This window comes from Lutra lutra, chromosome 15 (assembly GCF_902655055.1).
Source record: "Lutra lutra chromosome 15, mLutLut1.2, whole genome shotgun sequence".
Taxonomy (NCBI): Eukaryota; Metazoa; Chordata; class Mammalia; order Carnivora; family Mustelidae; genus Lutra; species Lutra lutra.
Genome location: NC_062292.1, coordinates 66,457,425 through 66,474,516, shown reverse-complemented (window position 1 = coordinate 66,474,516; position 17,092 = coordinate 66,457,425). Strand labels below are relative to the sequence as shown.

The 17,092-nt window shown below is 39.9% G+C and overlaps 3 protein-coding genes across 3 annotated transcripts; 2 read left to right on the top strand and 1 right to left on the bottom strand.

Moving 5' to 3' along the window:
• The first annotated feature begins 6,169 nt into the window (after positions 1-6,169).
• On the top strand, positions 6,170-7,182 carry LOC125086206 (olfactory receptor 10K1). The gene has a single exon (XM_047705410.1). The coding sequence runs from the start codon at positions 6,241-6,243 to the stop codon at positions 7,180-7,182; it is 942 nt and encodes a 313-aa protein (XP_047561366.1). The 5' UTR covers positions 6,170-6,240.
• Positions 7,183-13,677: 6,495 nt separating this feature from the next.
• Positions 13,678-14,112, bottom strand: LOC125085614 (divergent paired-related homeobox-like). The gene has a single exon (XM_047704076.1). It carries the CDS (start codon positions 14,110-14,112, stop codon positions 13,678-13,680), a length of 435 nt encoding a protein of 144 aa, XP_047560032.1.
• A 1,716-nt stretch (positions 14,113-15,828) lies between these two features.
• LOC125086304 (olfactory receptor 10R2) lies at positions 15,829-16,767 on the top strand. The gene has a single exon (XM_047705527.1). The coding sequence runs from the start codon at positions 15,829-15,831 to the stop codon at positions 16,765-16,767; it is 939 nt and encodes a 312-aa protein (XP_047561483.1).
• Positions 16,768-17,092: the final 325 nt, after the last annotated feature.

Genomic DNA, 17,092 nt, shown 5'->3' with positions numbered 1-17,092 from the left:
GCAGAGGCAACACTCTTTTGAGAAATAATGCCTCTAAATTATAAAGTTCAACCTTGCATGTGTCATTCATTCAGTGTGTAATGGAAGGAGCGGTGTCCAACTCCTCTCCCACTGATTTCCAGACTCACACATGGTTGGTGCTAGGGAGTGGGCACATTACCTTGCTTAGAAGATGGAGTAGACTCAAAGGGCTCGATCAGGAATGGTCACACACTTGGTGCTCCTACTGGGTCTTCAGGAAGAAATGTCTTTATTCTACCAGGGCACCTCCTTTGAGTGATGGGGTCCAAAGAGGGAGACATTTTCCCAGTATTATTCACTAAACAATCATGGTTTTCTTCCTGACATGTGAGGTCATTTCTGTTGCCAAAAATGCACAGATGCATTTCTGAGCTCTCCTCTCTGTCTGTCTGTACTATTTATTTCTCTTTGCTCCCACAGCTTGCTCTTTGTTACTACTGAGCCACCTTACTCCTGGGAAGAGTGAGCCTCTGTATGACCCATCTTTTTCAAAATTGCTTATTCTTCCATGTAGACTTCAGAAATGTGACTATCGGTTGCCTTCATGATTCATGCTGGGAATTGAACTGGATTTATACTCACTTTGGACTTGCTTGGATGAAAGGGAGAACTTTATGTTAAGTCACTCTACTAAAAAAGCATTTGTAGACAGCAAACAATTGAATGATAGAGCTCACTAGACTGATGATGCGTGTTAAAATTCAGGTTTTGTCAGAGTATCTCAATGTCTCTAATGAGAATGTCTTTGGACAAGAACCTGAGAAGATGAATTTGTAATTAAGCCCTCCTTTGACTCCATTGTAGACTCAGGCTAATTATGCTCCTGGCTCCTTCTCCCCAGGTTCCCCAGAAAAGACTACCTTTGAGAACATGAAGACATTAATTCTCCAAAATAGACTTGATGTCTAATTAACCCCAAGACAACATCTCCAGTAGTAGAGCCTCAAGAGTCCCACAATCAAGGACATGCTTCTGATAACCACACTGCATGCTGGTCACCAGAGCTTCTACAGACAGTGAGTTTGAGCCAGGGTCCTGATGGGTGACATAGGCTTGCTCTATTGATGGAGATGAGAGCTTCTATTCAGGGCAGATTCACTCTCTTCTAGTGTCATTTCTTCAGTTTCCAAATTTTGGCTTATAATCTACTTGTCAAGGGATCCCAGATACTGAATAGCTCCTTCTGTCTGAACTGAAAGGAGGAGAGCGATGTAGGTGCTGACAGGACAGCAGGAATATTGCTGTAGTCTTGGGCTCTGTGCGGTGTGAACCTGAGTGATGGGTAGAGCTTGTGAACATCATGCTCATCAAGGAGATCACTGAGGGCAGTTTCCGTAAGTGAGAAGGAGAATCAGAGGCTGCTTTTAACTCGAGGTCCTAAGAATAATTAGGTGTGCTCCCTAGTAGAGTTCTATGAATTTTCACACTGATCAGACTAGGTCAGTTTGGTTCCCAGCTAGATTTTCTTTTCTCTTCTTTCTGACTGGTTGACTCATGGATTAAAAGAAACAGATCTTGAATCGCCACTTCTCTCTCTGCCGTGTACTCATGAAAGTCTCCTTTTAGCTATAACTGAAATCTGATGCTCAGACTCCATTTTAATAGGAGAAGTTTAGGTTTTTTGTGTTTATTGAAGAAGATAAAAATTTTATTTCTTTTTTTTTAAGATTTTCTTTATTTATTTGACAGACAGAGACCACAGGTAGGCAGAGAGGCAGTCAGAGAGAGGAGGAAGCAGGCTCCCCGCTGAGCAGAGAGCCCGATGTGGGGCTCGATCCCAGGACCCTGGGACCATGACCCGAGCCGAAGGCAGAGGCTTTAACCCACTGAGCCACCCAGGTGCCCCAAAATTTTACTTCTTTACTCTTTGTTGCTGTCTACATAATTTCTCTTGGTTTATTGGTTGATGTTTTCCTTAAGAAAACATCTGGGTATCTCAAAAGTTTTGCATTGGAAAAACATGTAGATTTGCCCCCTTTTGGAGGCCTCCTATGCCAGGACACTATTTAAATCCAGATTATATAATATCTCAGTGGGGTATCTAAGGAATGACAGAAATAGGGTATGCAAATGTCATCTCCTAGAATTGTAACCTGAATGTCCTCCATAGGTTCTCACATATAAGGGCACTTCAGGGATCATCATTTGGAGAATCTTGGACTCCCTGAGTTGAAAAGACTCTTGGGGTCTAAACTTCACTCTCACCCTAAGCAAAACTCCTTCTGTAAGGTAGTGTTCAAGGAACTTCTGCTTAAGTACTTTTCCATGCCTCTGGTCAAATTATAATACTTGTTGCTTACCCTAGACCCTTAGTTTTAAAGTAAGGTGATGGACTATCCTTACTTTATGTGTGTCTTAAATGAAGTGTCTTGGTCAAAGTTACTCAAAGCTACTTAACATAAAGTTCTTCTCATGTCACACGGAGGGATCTTTTATTGAATTTCATACCCTGTGGGTATTTGGCCGGAAGATTTTTTTTTTTTAAAAGATTTTATTTATTTATTTGACAGAGAGAAATCACAAGTAAGCAGAGAGGCAGGCAGAGAGAGAGGAGGAAGCAGGCTCCCTGCTGAGCAGAAAGCCTGATGTGGGGCTCGAACCCAGGACCTGGGATCATGACCTGAGCTGAAGGCAGCGGCTTAACCCACTGAGCCACCCAGGCGCCCCTTAATTTTATTTTTTTTTTATAAACATATATTTTTATCCCCAGGGGTACAGGTCTGCGAATCGCCAGGTTTACACACTTCACAGCACTCACCATAGCACATACCCTCCCCAATATCCATAACACCACCCCCCTTCTCCCAACCCCCCTCCCCCCATCAACCCTCAGTTTGTTTTGTGAGATTAAGAGTCACTTATGGTTTGTCTCCCTCCCAATCCCATCTTGTTACATTTATTCTTCTCCTACCCCCTTAACCCCCCATGTTGCATCTCCTCTCCCTCATATCAGGGAGATCATATGATAGTTGTCTTTCTCCGATTGACTTATTTCGCTAAGCATGATACCCTCTAGTTCCATCCACGTCGTCGCAAATGGCAAGATTTCATTTCTTTTGATGGCTGCATAGTATTCCATTGTGTTTATATACCACATCTTTATCCATTCGTCTGTTGATGGACATCTAGGTTCTTTCCATAGTTTGGCTATTGTAGACATTGCTGCTATAAACATTCGGGTGCACGTGCCCCTTCAGATCACTACGTTCTGCTCTTGTATCTTTCTATTTAGGGTACAGATTTATCAGACTGTCGTGGTCTCTGATGTTTTCTGGAGCAGATGAGCGCTGCTTCCCCAGATGGACTGTGCTTCTGGGTTCCCATATACCACATAAGGGCAAATATATCAATAACACAATCCATTTGGATGGTGGGATAATATTAATAGTATGTAAGAAAAAAATGTCCACATAACTGAAATCAGCTGTTTCATGGGTCTGAGTGACAAATAATTTACACAGTAGTTCTGGATTTGGGTAGATACAGGTACTCCTTCAGAATCGAGAGAATTTCAGCCTCTGTGGCCTAATCCATATGATATGCTCAGTGGAGTTAGGATATGGTGGGAATTGGACTTGCATTAGGTGAATGGAAACCCAGAAAAATCTTTGGAAAGTGCCAAGACAAGGACAAGCAATGTGTATAAATATAGATTTGCCTCACTGTCTTGAAATACAGAAATCCCTTTGTCCTGGTGAAGGTGTTATGTATGCACACTGTCTCATTCAATTTTTTTCCTAAATATAGGAAACCTACAGCTATTGTACACATATATATTTATATAATGGGGATAGACATGGTAAATATATACTTTATATTTAACAGAACTATCTTGATAGTTAAAGAATGACAAATCCCTGTTATTTGTTAAAGAGCTTTCATACCAGCCAATGTGAGTATCTTCATATTGATTTCAAATAAGTGAATAGTTATATCTATTTAAGCTTAGGACCACTTGCTAACTAATAAGAAAGAACAAAATTTTTTTTAGATTATTTATTTATTTATTTGACAGAGAGAGATCACAAGTAGGCAGAGAGAGAGAGGAGGAAGCAGGCTCCTTGCCAAGCAGAGAGCCCGATGTGGGTCTCAATCCCAGGACCCTGAGATCATGACCTGAGCCGAAAGCAGAGGCTTAACCCACTGAGCCACCCAGGTGCCCCAAAAGAACAAAAATTTTAATCTCCATTTTCTAGGAACAGATACAGTGTGTTTCAGAGATATCCCATCATTTGAGGCACGCAGATGGTAAAGTAGGTTAAGCATCTGACTCTTGGGGGTGAGGAGATGGAGACGCACATCTTAAGATTCTCTTTACTTCTCCCTGCCCCTACCACTTGTGCACTCTATCTCCCTCTCTCTCAAATAAATAAAACTTTAAAAGAAAAAAAAAATTTCCCATCATTTAACTTAAATCTAGAAATCTAAGATTTGCTACTGGCTAGAAGAATGTAAAAATGAAAAATTCTGGTAGCAGATGCAAATGATTCCGATTCAGAAAATGATGTACAAGTATATAAATACACTGAAAAGTATGTAAATAAAATAGTTTTTAAAATAGTTTTTAAGATTTTATTTATTTATTTGACAGAGAGAAAGCCCAAGTAGGCAGAGTGGCAGGGAGAGGAAGAGGGAGAAGCAGGCTCCCTGTAGAACAGAGACTGATGTAGTACTCAATCCCAGGATTCTGTGATCATGACCTGAGCCAAAGGCAGATACTTACTGACTAAGCCACCCAGGTGCCCCTGAAAAGTGTATAAATAAAGACTGGATGCAACCAATAAATAAAGGCTAGCTGATTTTGCTTACAGAGAACATTTTCTTTAATTCCCAAGCGTGGACAATTGGGAAATACACCCATGAAAAAATTATCTGATATTAGTCCTAAAAATGACTAGAAAAAATCCTTTCTGCAGCTTGAGGACTGTGCTGCAGAATATTCAAAAGTGGAGCATAACAAGTAACATGGAGGACATGGGAGATGGAGAGGAGAAGGGAGTTGAGGGAAATTGGAAGGGGAGGTGAACCATGAGAGACTATGGACTCTGAAAAACAATCTGAGGGGTTTGAAGGGGCAGGGGGTGGGAGGTTGGGGGAGCCAGGTGGTGGGTATTGGAGAGGGCACGGATTGCATGGAGCACTGGGTGTGGTGCAAAAACAATGAATACTGTTATGCTGAAAAGAAATAAAAATAAATAAATAAAAATTAAAAAAAAAAAACAAAATGAAATTCTAAAAAAAAAGAAAGAAAAGAAAAAAAAAGGAATATTGTTGATATAACAATATATAAAACAGAGTATGTGATTTATGGCAGGGTACTAGAACTTGGAACACTGACCAGTTGTCCCATTCTTTCTCATGCTCTGCAAGCTCTGAGACATTTTTGGAAAACTCTGTTCTCTGAGTTTCTCTGAGACACAGAAAATGGGAAAGAGGAGGTGAACTACAAATACTGCAAAGGTAATGAGTTTCTTTCTTCCATGCTGGTGACTCATCTTTTCCTGGAATAGGGGACATTCTTTTTTAAACTAGTGTTGTAGTCTATCCCACCCTTTGCTCAGGACTCCAGTGTGGAGCCTCCAAGAATGTCCTTAATTACTCATTAGTCAGTCTGTCAGAAGTAACACCAGAGGTTTTTTGTTTTTGTTTTTGTTTTTCCTTATTGCTTTGGTTACTGCCATGGGTTTATGATGGTCTTACCACATATCCTAGCATGTAAGAAGTCACCAACAAACACAATTCCCCTCACATGTTTGCTGGAGAACTCTTCCTCTCCCTTCCCATTTTATGTTGGATAAACAGGTTCACATATTGTGTCTGAACACCTCTCATTCCTTCTTTCCACGTTCTGAACGAGTTCAGATGGCTGAAATTAAACATATTTTTTTCCCACTTTTGGAGAGCTAGTTTCTTGGGATGCTAGTGAAAAGACAAATCGGTAATCCCTAAGTAAGATACAAGTAAAACCAATGAGACAGATCCTTGATCCTTGGCTAGAGAGATACCATGGTCTTAGTCTCAGAGAAGTCTCCTAAGTGGCTGTCTGATCCTCTGTTGTATATTTAGCCTTAATTCTTTACTTGGCAGACCTTTCTGAGGGGTAATGAAGGGCTTGCCTGCCTACAGAGTTTGTGCTGATTTTCCCACACATTTCTACTCTCCTTCCTGGATCCTGGCCTCTGTCGCTGTCCCTGACTCTCGTCTTTGGAGGTGCTCTGCATGAAGTGGGGCAATGAGACCCTGGTGAGGGATTTCGTCTTCCTTGGCTTCTCTTCTCTGGCTGGGCTGCAGAGACTGCTCTTCATAGCCTTCCTGCCCCTCTACCTGTTCACCCTGGGCACCAATGCCATCATCATTTCCACCATCATGCTGGATAGAGCCCTTCACACCCCCATGTACTTCTTCCTTGCCGTCCTCTCCTGCTCTGAGACCTGCTACACCTTCGTCATTGTACCCAAGATGCTGGTGGACCTACTGACCCAGGAGAAGACCATCTCCTTCCTGGGCTGTGCCATCCAGATGTTCACCTTCCTCTTCCTTGGCTGTTCTCACTCCTTCCTGCTGGCAGCCATGGGTTATGACCGCTATGTGGCCATCTGTAACCCTCTGCGCTACATGGAGCTCATGGGACACCGGGTGTGTGTGGGACTAGTGGCTGCTGCCTGTGTCTGTGGCTTTACTATTGCACAGATTATCACCTCCATGATATTTCACTTGCCCTTCCGTTCCTCCAACCAGCTCCATCATTACTTCTGTGACATCGCGCCTGTCCTCAAGGTGGCATCCCACCACTCCCACCTCAGTCAGTTGGTCATTTTCATGATTGGTGTATTCGTCTTGGTCATTCCCCTGCTACTTATCTTGGTCTCTTACATCCGCATCATTTCTGCCATTTTGAAGATCCCATCCTCCACCGGCAGGTACAAAGCCTTCTCCACCTGTGCCTCCCATCTCATTGTGGTAACTGTGCATTATGGCTGTGCCTCTTTCATCTACTTAAGGCCCAAGTCCAGCTACTCTTCAAGTCAGGACACCCTCATATCTGTGTCCTACACCATCCTCACTCCACTGTTCAATCCAATGATTTACAGTCTGAGGAATAAGGAGTTCAAGTCAGCCCTTCGAAGGGTAATGGGCCAGATTTCATATCCTTTTAATTAAATTGATTCATTAAAATTAAATTTTAACTATCAGTGAATTGTATGCCTTTTATGTGCCTTTTATTTTATCAACTGTATGTCTATATCCATACCATTTCCTACTTTAGAGTTTTAGTTTTTATCCATCACTTTGTCATAGGTTTTTATCAACATTTTTATAATCTTTGAGAAATTTCCTATTGTTTTCTAATATTTTTAGTTGTGTCTATGTTGCAAGTAAATATTTCATTTTATACAAATCATTGATTATCCACTAATCAAAGAATCTGTTAATATCTTTAAGCTTAGTTTCCAATTTTTTCATTCATTGGTATAATTTTTCTAAGTTTAATTTGTTTTTGCATTTTATTGATATAGCTGCAAGATTTTTTAACTTTTGTGATTTGAAGATTTAAACAGGTTTTTCTCTTTTTCTTAAAGAAGATTTTACTGAATTCTTTGAATGTTAGGTTGAGATCATTTCATGTTTGAAGTTTTGTTGAAATTCTGTGAAATAATACAGGCACACTGTCTATTTGAGGCATAGTCTCATGATAATAACTTCCATTTCTTTCAAGAAAATTTTCCTGCATTTTCATTTTTATTTTTAATTGATCATATCTGAAATTTAGTGCTCTACAAAATCATTCACTTCATCTAGACTTTCAAAATTCTTTGTAAAATATCTACAAAATATTTTGAGATATGAAAATTCCTATAATGGTTTTCTCCTCTGTCATTTTGTATTATGCATATTTTTGCTTATTTTTTTTTTGAATTTATGGTTCATATAGTAGTAGTTTGTATATTTTATCTGTCTTGTCAATTGTTTTCAAAAAGCTAACGTACATGTGAATGAATGGATGCATTCTAGGTTTTTCCCCCCATATTGTTATTTTTAATGTTGTTTGTATTATCTTTCATTTGAATTTTCTTTTAAGTTGATGTTCTATTTCTGACCTTCTCATGCTTTCTACATGACATTTTTTTAAAAAGTTTTATTTATTTATATAATTATTCTGCGAAATTTCCTATCATGCTCGCTTTAAATTTAATCCACATATTCTGCTACATGGAATGTAATTTATAATATTTCCTAGAACTTATTTCACTTTGTTTGGATTTCCTTTTGACCCAAAAATTATTTCATAGATTTTAAAATTCTCAGGTGGAAAAGCCATTTTTCTCTGTTAGTCATTGGATAGTTTATTACACTAGGATTGAGAATATTGTTTGTTATTCTTAGTAGTTTGTGACTTTGGTTGAAATTTTTATTGTGACTTAATACACAGCCAATATTCATACATACTTCATGTGCCTTGATAAGAATATGTGTACTCTTTCATTAGAATACAAATTCCAATAAATATTTATCTGACATACTTCACTATTTTGCTCCTTAGGCCTCCTAACCTCTTGGAGATATTTTTCATCCTGATTTGTTTGAGCAGAGTGCTTTAGGAAAGTTATCCATTATCACTGTGTCTCCTTATAAACATCTTACATTTTCTCTCTTACAAAGGTTGCAGCTATGTTTTGGGGCGGGAGATGCAAATTCATATCTATAATAATTTCATTGTGAATTATAGTTGTTAACATCAAAATGCTTTTTGTTACTGTCTTTTGTTGTTCATTAATACTCCTGGTCTGAATATTATATACTATACTATCAAGTATCCAGATTCCTCCCTTGTTTGGTTTGTGAGTCATGGGCATAATTTCCCATCTCTATATTTTTAGTCCTTCTCTATCATTTCCCTCAATGTCTAGCATTTGCCCTATTTCCAGCCCAAGTGTCTGGACTCACTGGGAGAGGGAATAATATGCCATCTGAAAATAGGAGGACATTCTACCAAAGGAGACATCTAAGCTAAAAACTTTCTCTACCAGCGCGCCCCCATATTTTTCTCCATGACCCAAATTTACCTTGTTTATTTGTTTATTGAACAAATACTAATCATGCTCACAATATATTCTAGGAATGAGTATGTTTCGCATGAGTCTGAAACACTTATGCTGCCTCTGCCGTTCTAGTAGTCTGTCCTTTGTTTGTCCCTTTCTTCCCCTCCTACAGATGTCAAAAATGAGACTGCAAAATTTACATTTTCCTCCAACCTGAGAATAAAAATTTAGAGTCATTAGGTAGGGAAACTCAAAGGAGGCCCTTCCATTGATGTTTGTCTTAACAAATGGTGCCCAGAAAATGTTCAGCTTCCTAGTATGTCCCCAGAGAATTTTGAAGAGGAAACCAACTAATCCCCCTGGTGTATTAAAAACGGCCTTCTCTTTGACCAACAAATTCTCTTAGTGTATTACTATCATTCCACCTGTTAATTGGGGAAATTATGGACAAGCACCGGGCACCATGTGGTAATTAGCTCCTTGTGGAGGAGGGGATCTCAATTCCAACAAGGCATTGAGGCCATGCCAATGCAGAAAGGAAAAACACCCTTAGTGATGCTCATCGAGTCATTAGCTAAACCACCCATGGAGAAGAGGCACAGGTGATATTTTCTGTGGAGTCATATAGACAGTTTCCTTATATTGGTTCAGACGGTTGATGGAAAACGAGAGAAGAACTCTAGTACATTATGACACGGACGACAATTTTGCAAGTTTCACCTAGAAAACCTCATAGAAGATTCAAGGAAGTGTCTGAGAATGAAGAGGCCGGCATGCCACCAGGCACTAGCATTGATTTGAAGGACTGTAAAATTTTTATTTTTATTTAGGGACTTTGGTTTCCACATTGAGAAGAATGGTGACAATCCTGTCATTTCTTGTATGTCAAAATTTAAATCGAGTTTTCTCATGAGTCAGTGACTTACTTTCCCCTCCTGATCAGTAGTGGGAAATGTGATAAAATGTCAAAAAAGACAACTGGATGTTAAAAACTTTGAGGCTGGAGATGGAGGTCACAAGAAGGCAGGGCCACAGACTCAGTTTGATTGTTTCATGTGAGTTTGGGGATACAGTATGAGACTGAGAAAGGATGAAAATGAAAATTTATAGAGAACATGGAATGGACAAAGAACGCAGGCTGTGTTTTCACTTAGGAGCATGTGGTGGTGCCCAGGGAACCCAGCTGCTGTAGAAGGAACTAATTGGGATCCTGACTAATTCATTAGTGGACTATTCGATTTACTTATTCATCAAGCACTTATATGTTATTAATTTAAACATTGGGTAAGTTTTGAGGATTCATAGAGAGTAAGGTATGGTCTTTGTTCCTGAGGTTTTCCAGTCTACTGGAAGAAATAATTTGTACAAAACAGGTTGAGTATTTTGATAAAGACACAGGAAACAATCTTGAAATTCACTAAATGTTACATATAATAGAAACTAAATGTTACATATAATAGAAACAACGAACTCTCCCTGTACAGATTAGAGAAAGTTCAGCAACTGGTGTCTTTAAAAAAAAATGTGAACAATGAGGGGGCCCTAGATGAAGGCAAGAGAGTATAGAGGCCTCTACTTTCTCTCTGTCTCATTCTCTCTCCCTCTCTTTCTATCCTTCTCTCTCCCTCCCTTTCTGTCTCTTTCTCCCTAATTCTGTCTTCTGCATCTGTATCTCTTTGCACACACATTTTCTCAGCATGAAGTCTTGAAAATCAAAAGCATATATAGAAAACTCTAAGTATTTCAGGGATGCCCGGGTGGCTCAGTTGGTTAAAGATCTGCCTTCAGCTCAGGTCATGATCTCGGGGTCAGGATAGAGTCTGCATCAGGCTTTTTGCTCAGTGGAAAGACTGCTTCTTCTGCCCCTTCCCCTGTTTGTGCTCACTCTCTCTCTCACTCTCTCTGAGTATATTTTAAAATATACTTAAAAAAAGAGAAAACTGTAAGTATTTCAGTTAATTTCTGTGTGATGGAGATTTAGAGGAGAAAGTTGTAAAGAAAATTGGGGGTGAAGAATTAGCTGTCTTTTTAACCAGCTTAAGGAACTGGCTTCGCCTCCACATGAAGTCATTGAGCAAGGTAATGAGAAATCAATTCACTTTTCCACTTGTTAAGAAGACAATTGAATTACACAATTTTATTTATTTTCTCCCCTGCCCTTAGTTTCCCAAAGCTTTTCTCTGAATCTGTAGATTCTTCCCTTCCAAGCTCTTCTATTCACCAAATATTTTATGCAGCATCCTCAACCAGGTTAAGGAGAGACAGTATGTTTGTTTGTTTGTTTGTTTGTTTGTTTGTTTTAATAAGGAATTTCTTTTCAAATTTCAATTATCGCGTAGATTCCAAGGATGACTCTGAAAAAGTAGGTGATGTCTTGTGAATGTTGTGGGGGAGGGTCACAACGTGGTCACCCAGTAACATGACCTTTCTTTCTTTCCACACAAACCCCAAACCTCCCTGGATGACAGATCACTGCTCTTTCTGGAGATGGTCCTATGAAAGAACAAACTCAAAGGATGGAGACTGGGATGCTGGAAAGTTGACAATGGCATCTCAGGAAGAGCCACAGGGGAGACTGTTCCTGGTCAAGACCATGGTGTGTGTTTCTTACTTACAAAGTCCACAGATGGGCAATTCAATGATACCAAAATAGAAGTGAAAGCTCCTGATTTTAGTCCCATTTTAAAATTTTCTACACCTTTGGCTAAGCAAAAGAGCAAACGATGATAGAAGTTTTGTTATTTGCACAGGTCTTTAAGACTAACTATTCAAATGAAAATTTACAAGTTTAGTTAGTTAAGGAGGAAACCACTTGATGGTCAGAGAGCAGTAATTTTTTTTAAACTGGTATTTTTACTTTTATTTATTTTCTTTCTTTTTTAAAATTAACATATAATGTATTATTTGTTTCAGGGGTACAGGTCTGTGAATCATCAGTCTTACATAGTTCACAGCAGTGTAGCACATACCCTCCCCAATGTCCACAACCAGCCACCCTATCCCTCCCACCCCCCTCCCTTCTAGCAACCTTCAGTTTGTTTCCTGAGATTATGAATGTTCTTATGGTTTGTTTACCCCCAGGTCACATCTTGCTTCATTTTTTCCCTCCCTTCCCCCCACCCCCAACCTGCCTCTCAAATTCCTCATATCAGAGAGTATATATGATAACTGTCTTCCCATGATTGACTTATTTCACTTAGGGTTAATACCCTCTAGTTCCATCCACATCATTGCAAATGTCAAGATTTCGGGTTTTTTTTTTTAATTATTATTGCATAGTATTCCATTGTGCATGTGTGTATGTGTGTGTGTATCCATTCATCCGCTGATGGACATCTAGGTTCTTTCCATAGTTTGTCTATTGTGGACATTGCTGCTATAAACTTTCAGGTGTATGTACCCCTTCAGATCACTACATTTTTATCTTTAGAGAAAATACCCAGTAGTGCGATTGCTGAGTCATAAGGTAGCTCTATTTTCAACTTGTTGAGGAACCTTCATGCTGTTTTCCGGAGTGGCTGCACCAGCTTGCATTCCCACCAACAATGCAAGAGGGTTCCTCTTTCTCCGCATCCTCTCCAACACCTATCATTTCCTGACTGGTTAATTTTAGCCATTCTGACTGGTGTGAGATGGTATCTCACTGTGGTTTTGATTTGTATTTCCCCGATGCCAAGTGATGTTGAGCACTTTTTCATGTGTCTGTTGGCCATAAGGTTAGTATCCAAAATCTATAAAGAACTTGTCAAGCTCAACACCCAAAGAACTAATAATCCAATCAAGAAATGGGCAGAAGACATGAACAGATATGTCTGCAAAGAAGACATCCAGAAAGCAGCAATCTTGAATGGATCTTTTGACTCTGAGTTTAGAGAATGACACTAGAAAGAGTTTTTATCCTAAAATGTTGAAGGTTAATATTATATATTAAATAAATATTAAGAGAACAAGTTTGGAAAACCTTGGGGGATTTAAAGTTATTTAGAAGAAAACCTGAGATCATGGGTCATTACAATTTCAGCAAGTTTTTTTTTTTTTTTTAACACCTGTCCCTAATAGTCTCATTGTATATGTTTATTGAGATAGAATTTAAACATTGTCTCCAGCTTTACTGAGATACAAGTATAAGGTGTACAGTGCATTGATTTGATACATTTATAGATTGCAAAATGATTACCACCATGGCCAGCGCCTTCATCCTGCCCCATGATTGCCTTTTGTGGTGTATGTAATAGAGTATTGCTGTTCTGTGTCTTTGGATGAATTTAGTGCAGGTTCCTGTCATCCTGATTACAACACAAAACATTCCAGTTGCTATAAGTTTGTTGAGTGCCTCGCTCCACTCAGTTCTACCCAACAGGCACTTGTGTGTCTTTCTTTTCTTTCATGGAGAGTGTTTCTGGAATGCATCCATGTTGCGTGGATCTCGAATCTCTTGTACGGGAATCATCGTGAATCATTACAGTATGTGACCTTTGTGTCTGGCTTTGCTCATTAAGTTCTTTGTGGAGATGAAGAACCAAGAGAATAAGCAGTGAAGCTTGTGGGAAGAATTTGAGATTCCATATGGGACGAAGGGAGTAGATGTTAGGGTCTTGGCAGCAGCCAAAGTGGACTATTTGTGGCCAACAGAATGGTCTGGGAGAACCTTCAGATTGGAGCATATGCTGAGTTGGAAGGAAGGTGTTGGGTGGTCTGTGTAAACCAGGAAGGCTTGGTGGGCACCACGGGGGGATTCTGGAGGGGCATCCATGGGTCCCTTGGAAGAGCTGGTCTTGACTTCTGCTCCAGCTAATTGCTGTTTGGCTTTCTTGAGTTTTGCTCTGTGGTTCTTGAACCAAACCTGCAGTACGGTGGGATGGATCTGCAATTTCGAGGCCATTTCTTTCTGAAGGCTGAGAGTGGGGTATGGGTTCTTGCTGAACAAGGATTCCAAATCGGCCAGTTGTTTCTCAGTGAACATGGTCTGTTTCATTTGTGAATGTTTCTGGTACTTTCCTTTAGGACGGTCCCCTGTGCTGGACATCCCGAGATCTAGTTGTGTCCCCATGCTCTAGTCTTGTGTCTCAATTTCAGCAAGTTTTCAAGCATGTGGTGTATACTAAACACAGCTGTATGTGTGTAGATTTAGATACTGGTCTCTGGTAATTTAAATTTGTGAAGTAAAAGACAACTGCATAATGCTAGTGTCAGATGAGATACTAGTGATTGCTAAGGAAACCAAGGGAAAGTGATAATAAAACATGATTAAGAAGGTATAGAGAGGAGTCAATGTGTAAATGTTACTTAGAGAATTTAAAGAAGGTTACAAAAATAAAAGAAGAAAAAAAAACAATAATCACAAACAAAGCGTGGATAATTTCCAGATTTAGGAGGTAGGACAAAAAACGACATGGTTGTTCAAAGTTTCCCAACACTAAAGCATGTGTGGAGGAATATATAGTGGCAGTTATGTGTGCAAAGTTACATTTGGGAAAATACGAGACACAGTGTATGATTGCTTCAAATTTGCAGATAGTTAAGGGTCATTTAGGTTTGTTAACAGGGTAAGGATTTGTCCTATAAGAAGACAGCTCTGAGGGCACAAAGGAGAATGGCTTAGAGTAGAACAAAATACAATCCAGCAGGTCTGTCAGTCATGCCCTTGGAATAGTCCAGACAAGAACTAATTTCTTATAGAAAAGAAGAAGTGATCCTAAAAGTATTGTAGATCAAAAATAGATTGCATGTGAGGATGAGAAAAATCATGTGTTTAAAGATGTCTCAGGAATTTACAGCTTACGTGTTGGGGAGGATTTTGGACCTGTTTACTGAGACACAGAATCCTTGTGAAGGAATAGATCTGGAGAAGTGTTGGGAGAGGACAAGAATGGTTTTGATTAAAATACATATAATCTATCAATAGGAACAATAACTTATCAGAAACATTAGGGAAATTATCTGAGCCTGCCTACTCAGGAATTCAGAGATGGATCCTGGGAAAGACAGTTTGTTGAGTCTCCAAGTCGAGTGTATCAAGGATAAGACATGAAACCCAATGGGCAACCAGCTAATGTGGAATCAAAGCTAAATTCCTCCAGCCATGGGTTTTCTGCAAGATAAATCAGGTTTACTGTCCTACGAGGGTGTGCAGAGGATTCATCAAACTAGCTCTAAGACAGAAGGAGTAGTTTTAAACCAAATTAACCTTTCATGAATGACTGCATGGAAATGGGGTCAACGGTCAGTAAAGAAAAGGAGCTGCATTCTTCAGAAGCCAGCGGCACAAAGACAGATCAAGGATGTTTCCCTAGATGATGAATGTATTAAAAGCAGGTGAGAGGCAGATCCTCAGGTATTGGTGCTATTGCTTATGGAATATATGTATCAGCAATATGGATAAAACTATGATCATGGAAAATCATAATTAACATAAGGTTTCTTTTGAATCTTAGGTTACCAAAGAATTAAGTAGAGAGAACATAAGTCTGCAAGAGTGGAGTGGGGGGGGGGATGAAAAGACTGGTTTTATGTCAACAAATATTGTGCCTTCATGTGAACACTAACCCCAGACTCACTGATAAAATCATCGGCAGAGAAACAGCACTGTAGATACATATTAATTTAGGATAACTTTTGGTTAATTTATAATACTTTTTTTTCCCTTTATTTCCCATTCATACCAGACTGGCACTGGTTTTGTTATGAAGGGTATGTCTCTCTGATTCCTCCATCCCAGGGGTCCCTGGACCTGATCACACTGACTTTGTTCTGCAGCATCCCCTCCATGGCCAATTCTTCCCAGGTCACTGAGTTCCTACTGCTGGGTTTCTCTGGCTTCGGTGAATTGCAGCCTGTTCTCTTTGTGCTTTTTCTCTGCCTCTATTTGATCATCCTGAGTGGAAACTTCACCATCATCTCTGTCATCCACCTGGACCGCAGCCTTCACACACCCATGTACTTTTTTCTCTGTGTCCTTTCAACTTCTGAAGTTTTCTACACAATTGTTATCCTGCCCAAGATGCTTATCAACCTGCTCTCTGTCCTCAGGACACTCTCCTTCTTGGGCTGTGCCACACAGATGTTCTTTTTCCTCGGCTTTGCTGTCACCAATTGCCTGCTTCTGGGAGTTATGGGTTATGACCGCTACACTGCCATCTGCCAGCCTTTGCGCTACCCCGTTCTCATGAACTGGAGGGTGTGTGGACAGCTGACAGCAAGCTGTATTGTTAGTGGCTTCCTAATATCTCTGGTGGGAACGACTTTGGTCTTCAGCCTCCCTTTCTGTGGCCCCAACAAAGTCAACCACTACTTTTGTGACATCTCACCAGTTATCCGTCTTGCCTGTGCTGAAACCTACATCAATGAGCTGGTCATCTTCATCTGCGGAGTCTTAGTGCTTCTTGTACCCTTGATCTTCATCTGTATTTCTTATGGCTTCATTGTCCATACCATCCTGAAGATCCCATCTGCTGAGGGCAAACGGAAAGCCTTCTCCACTTGTGCCTCCCATCTTATTGTGGTCATTGTCCACTACGGATGTGCTTCCTCGGTCTATCTTCGGCCCTCAGCCAAATATTCATCAGGCAAAGACAGGTTGGTGACAGTGACCTATACTATCATTACCCCACTGTTGAACCCTATGGTATACAGCCTTAGGAACAAAGATGTACAGCTGGCTATTTGGAAAATGATTGGGAAGACTGGGGTTACTCTTAAGACTTGATAGAACGTTTTCACACACATTAGGGCCAAGTGTGTCACTACATGTTTAGTCCATAACAGTTTCTGGTAATATCTGTCCATATAAGTGTGTGGCCTTAGACAACTTGTTTGATGTTTCAGGGTCTAAATGTTCTCTTCTTAAAGCAGGCACGGTAATCCGTTCCTCTCAAGGCTCTTGTAAAGATTCAAAGAGATAGCACAGCATTGGTCCTTAGAGGTTAGCTCTCCTCCTCATGACTTATAGTTCTCAAAAGTCTCTAAAAAACCGTTAGCTCTTGTTCTGTCTTTGGCTTCTTTGTCCCGAAGCTCTGATGGTTCTCTTCATT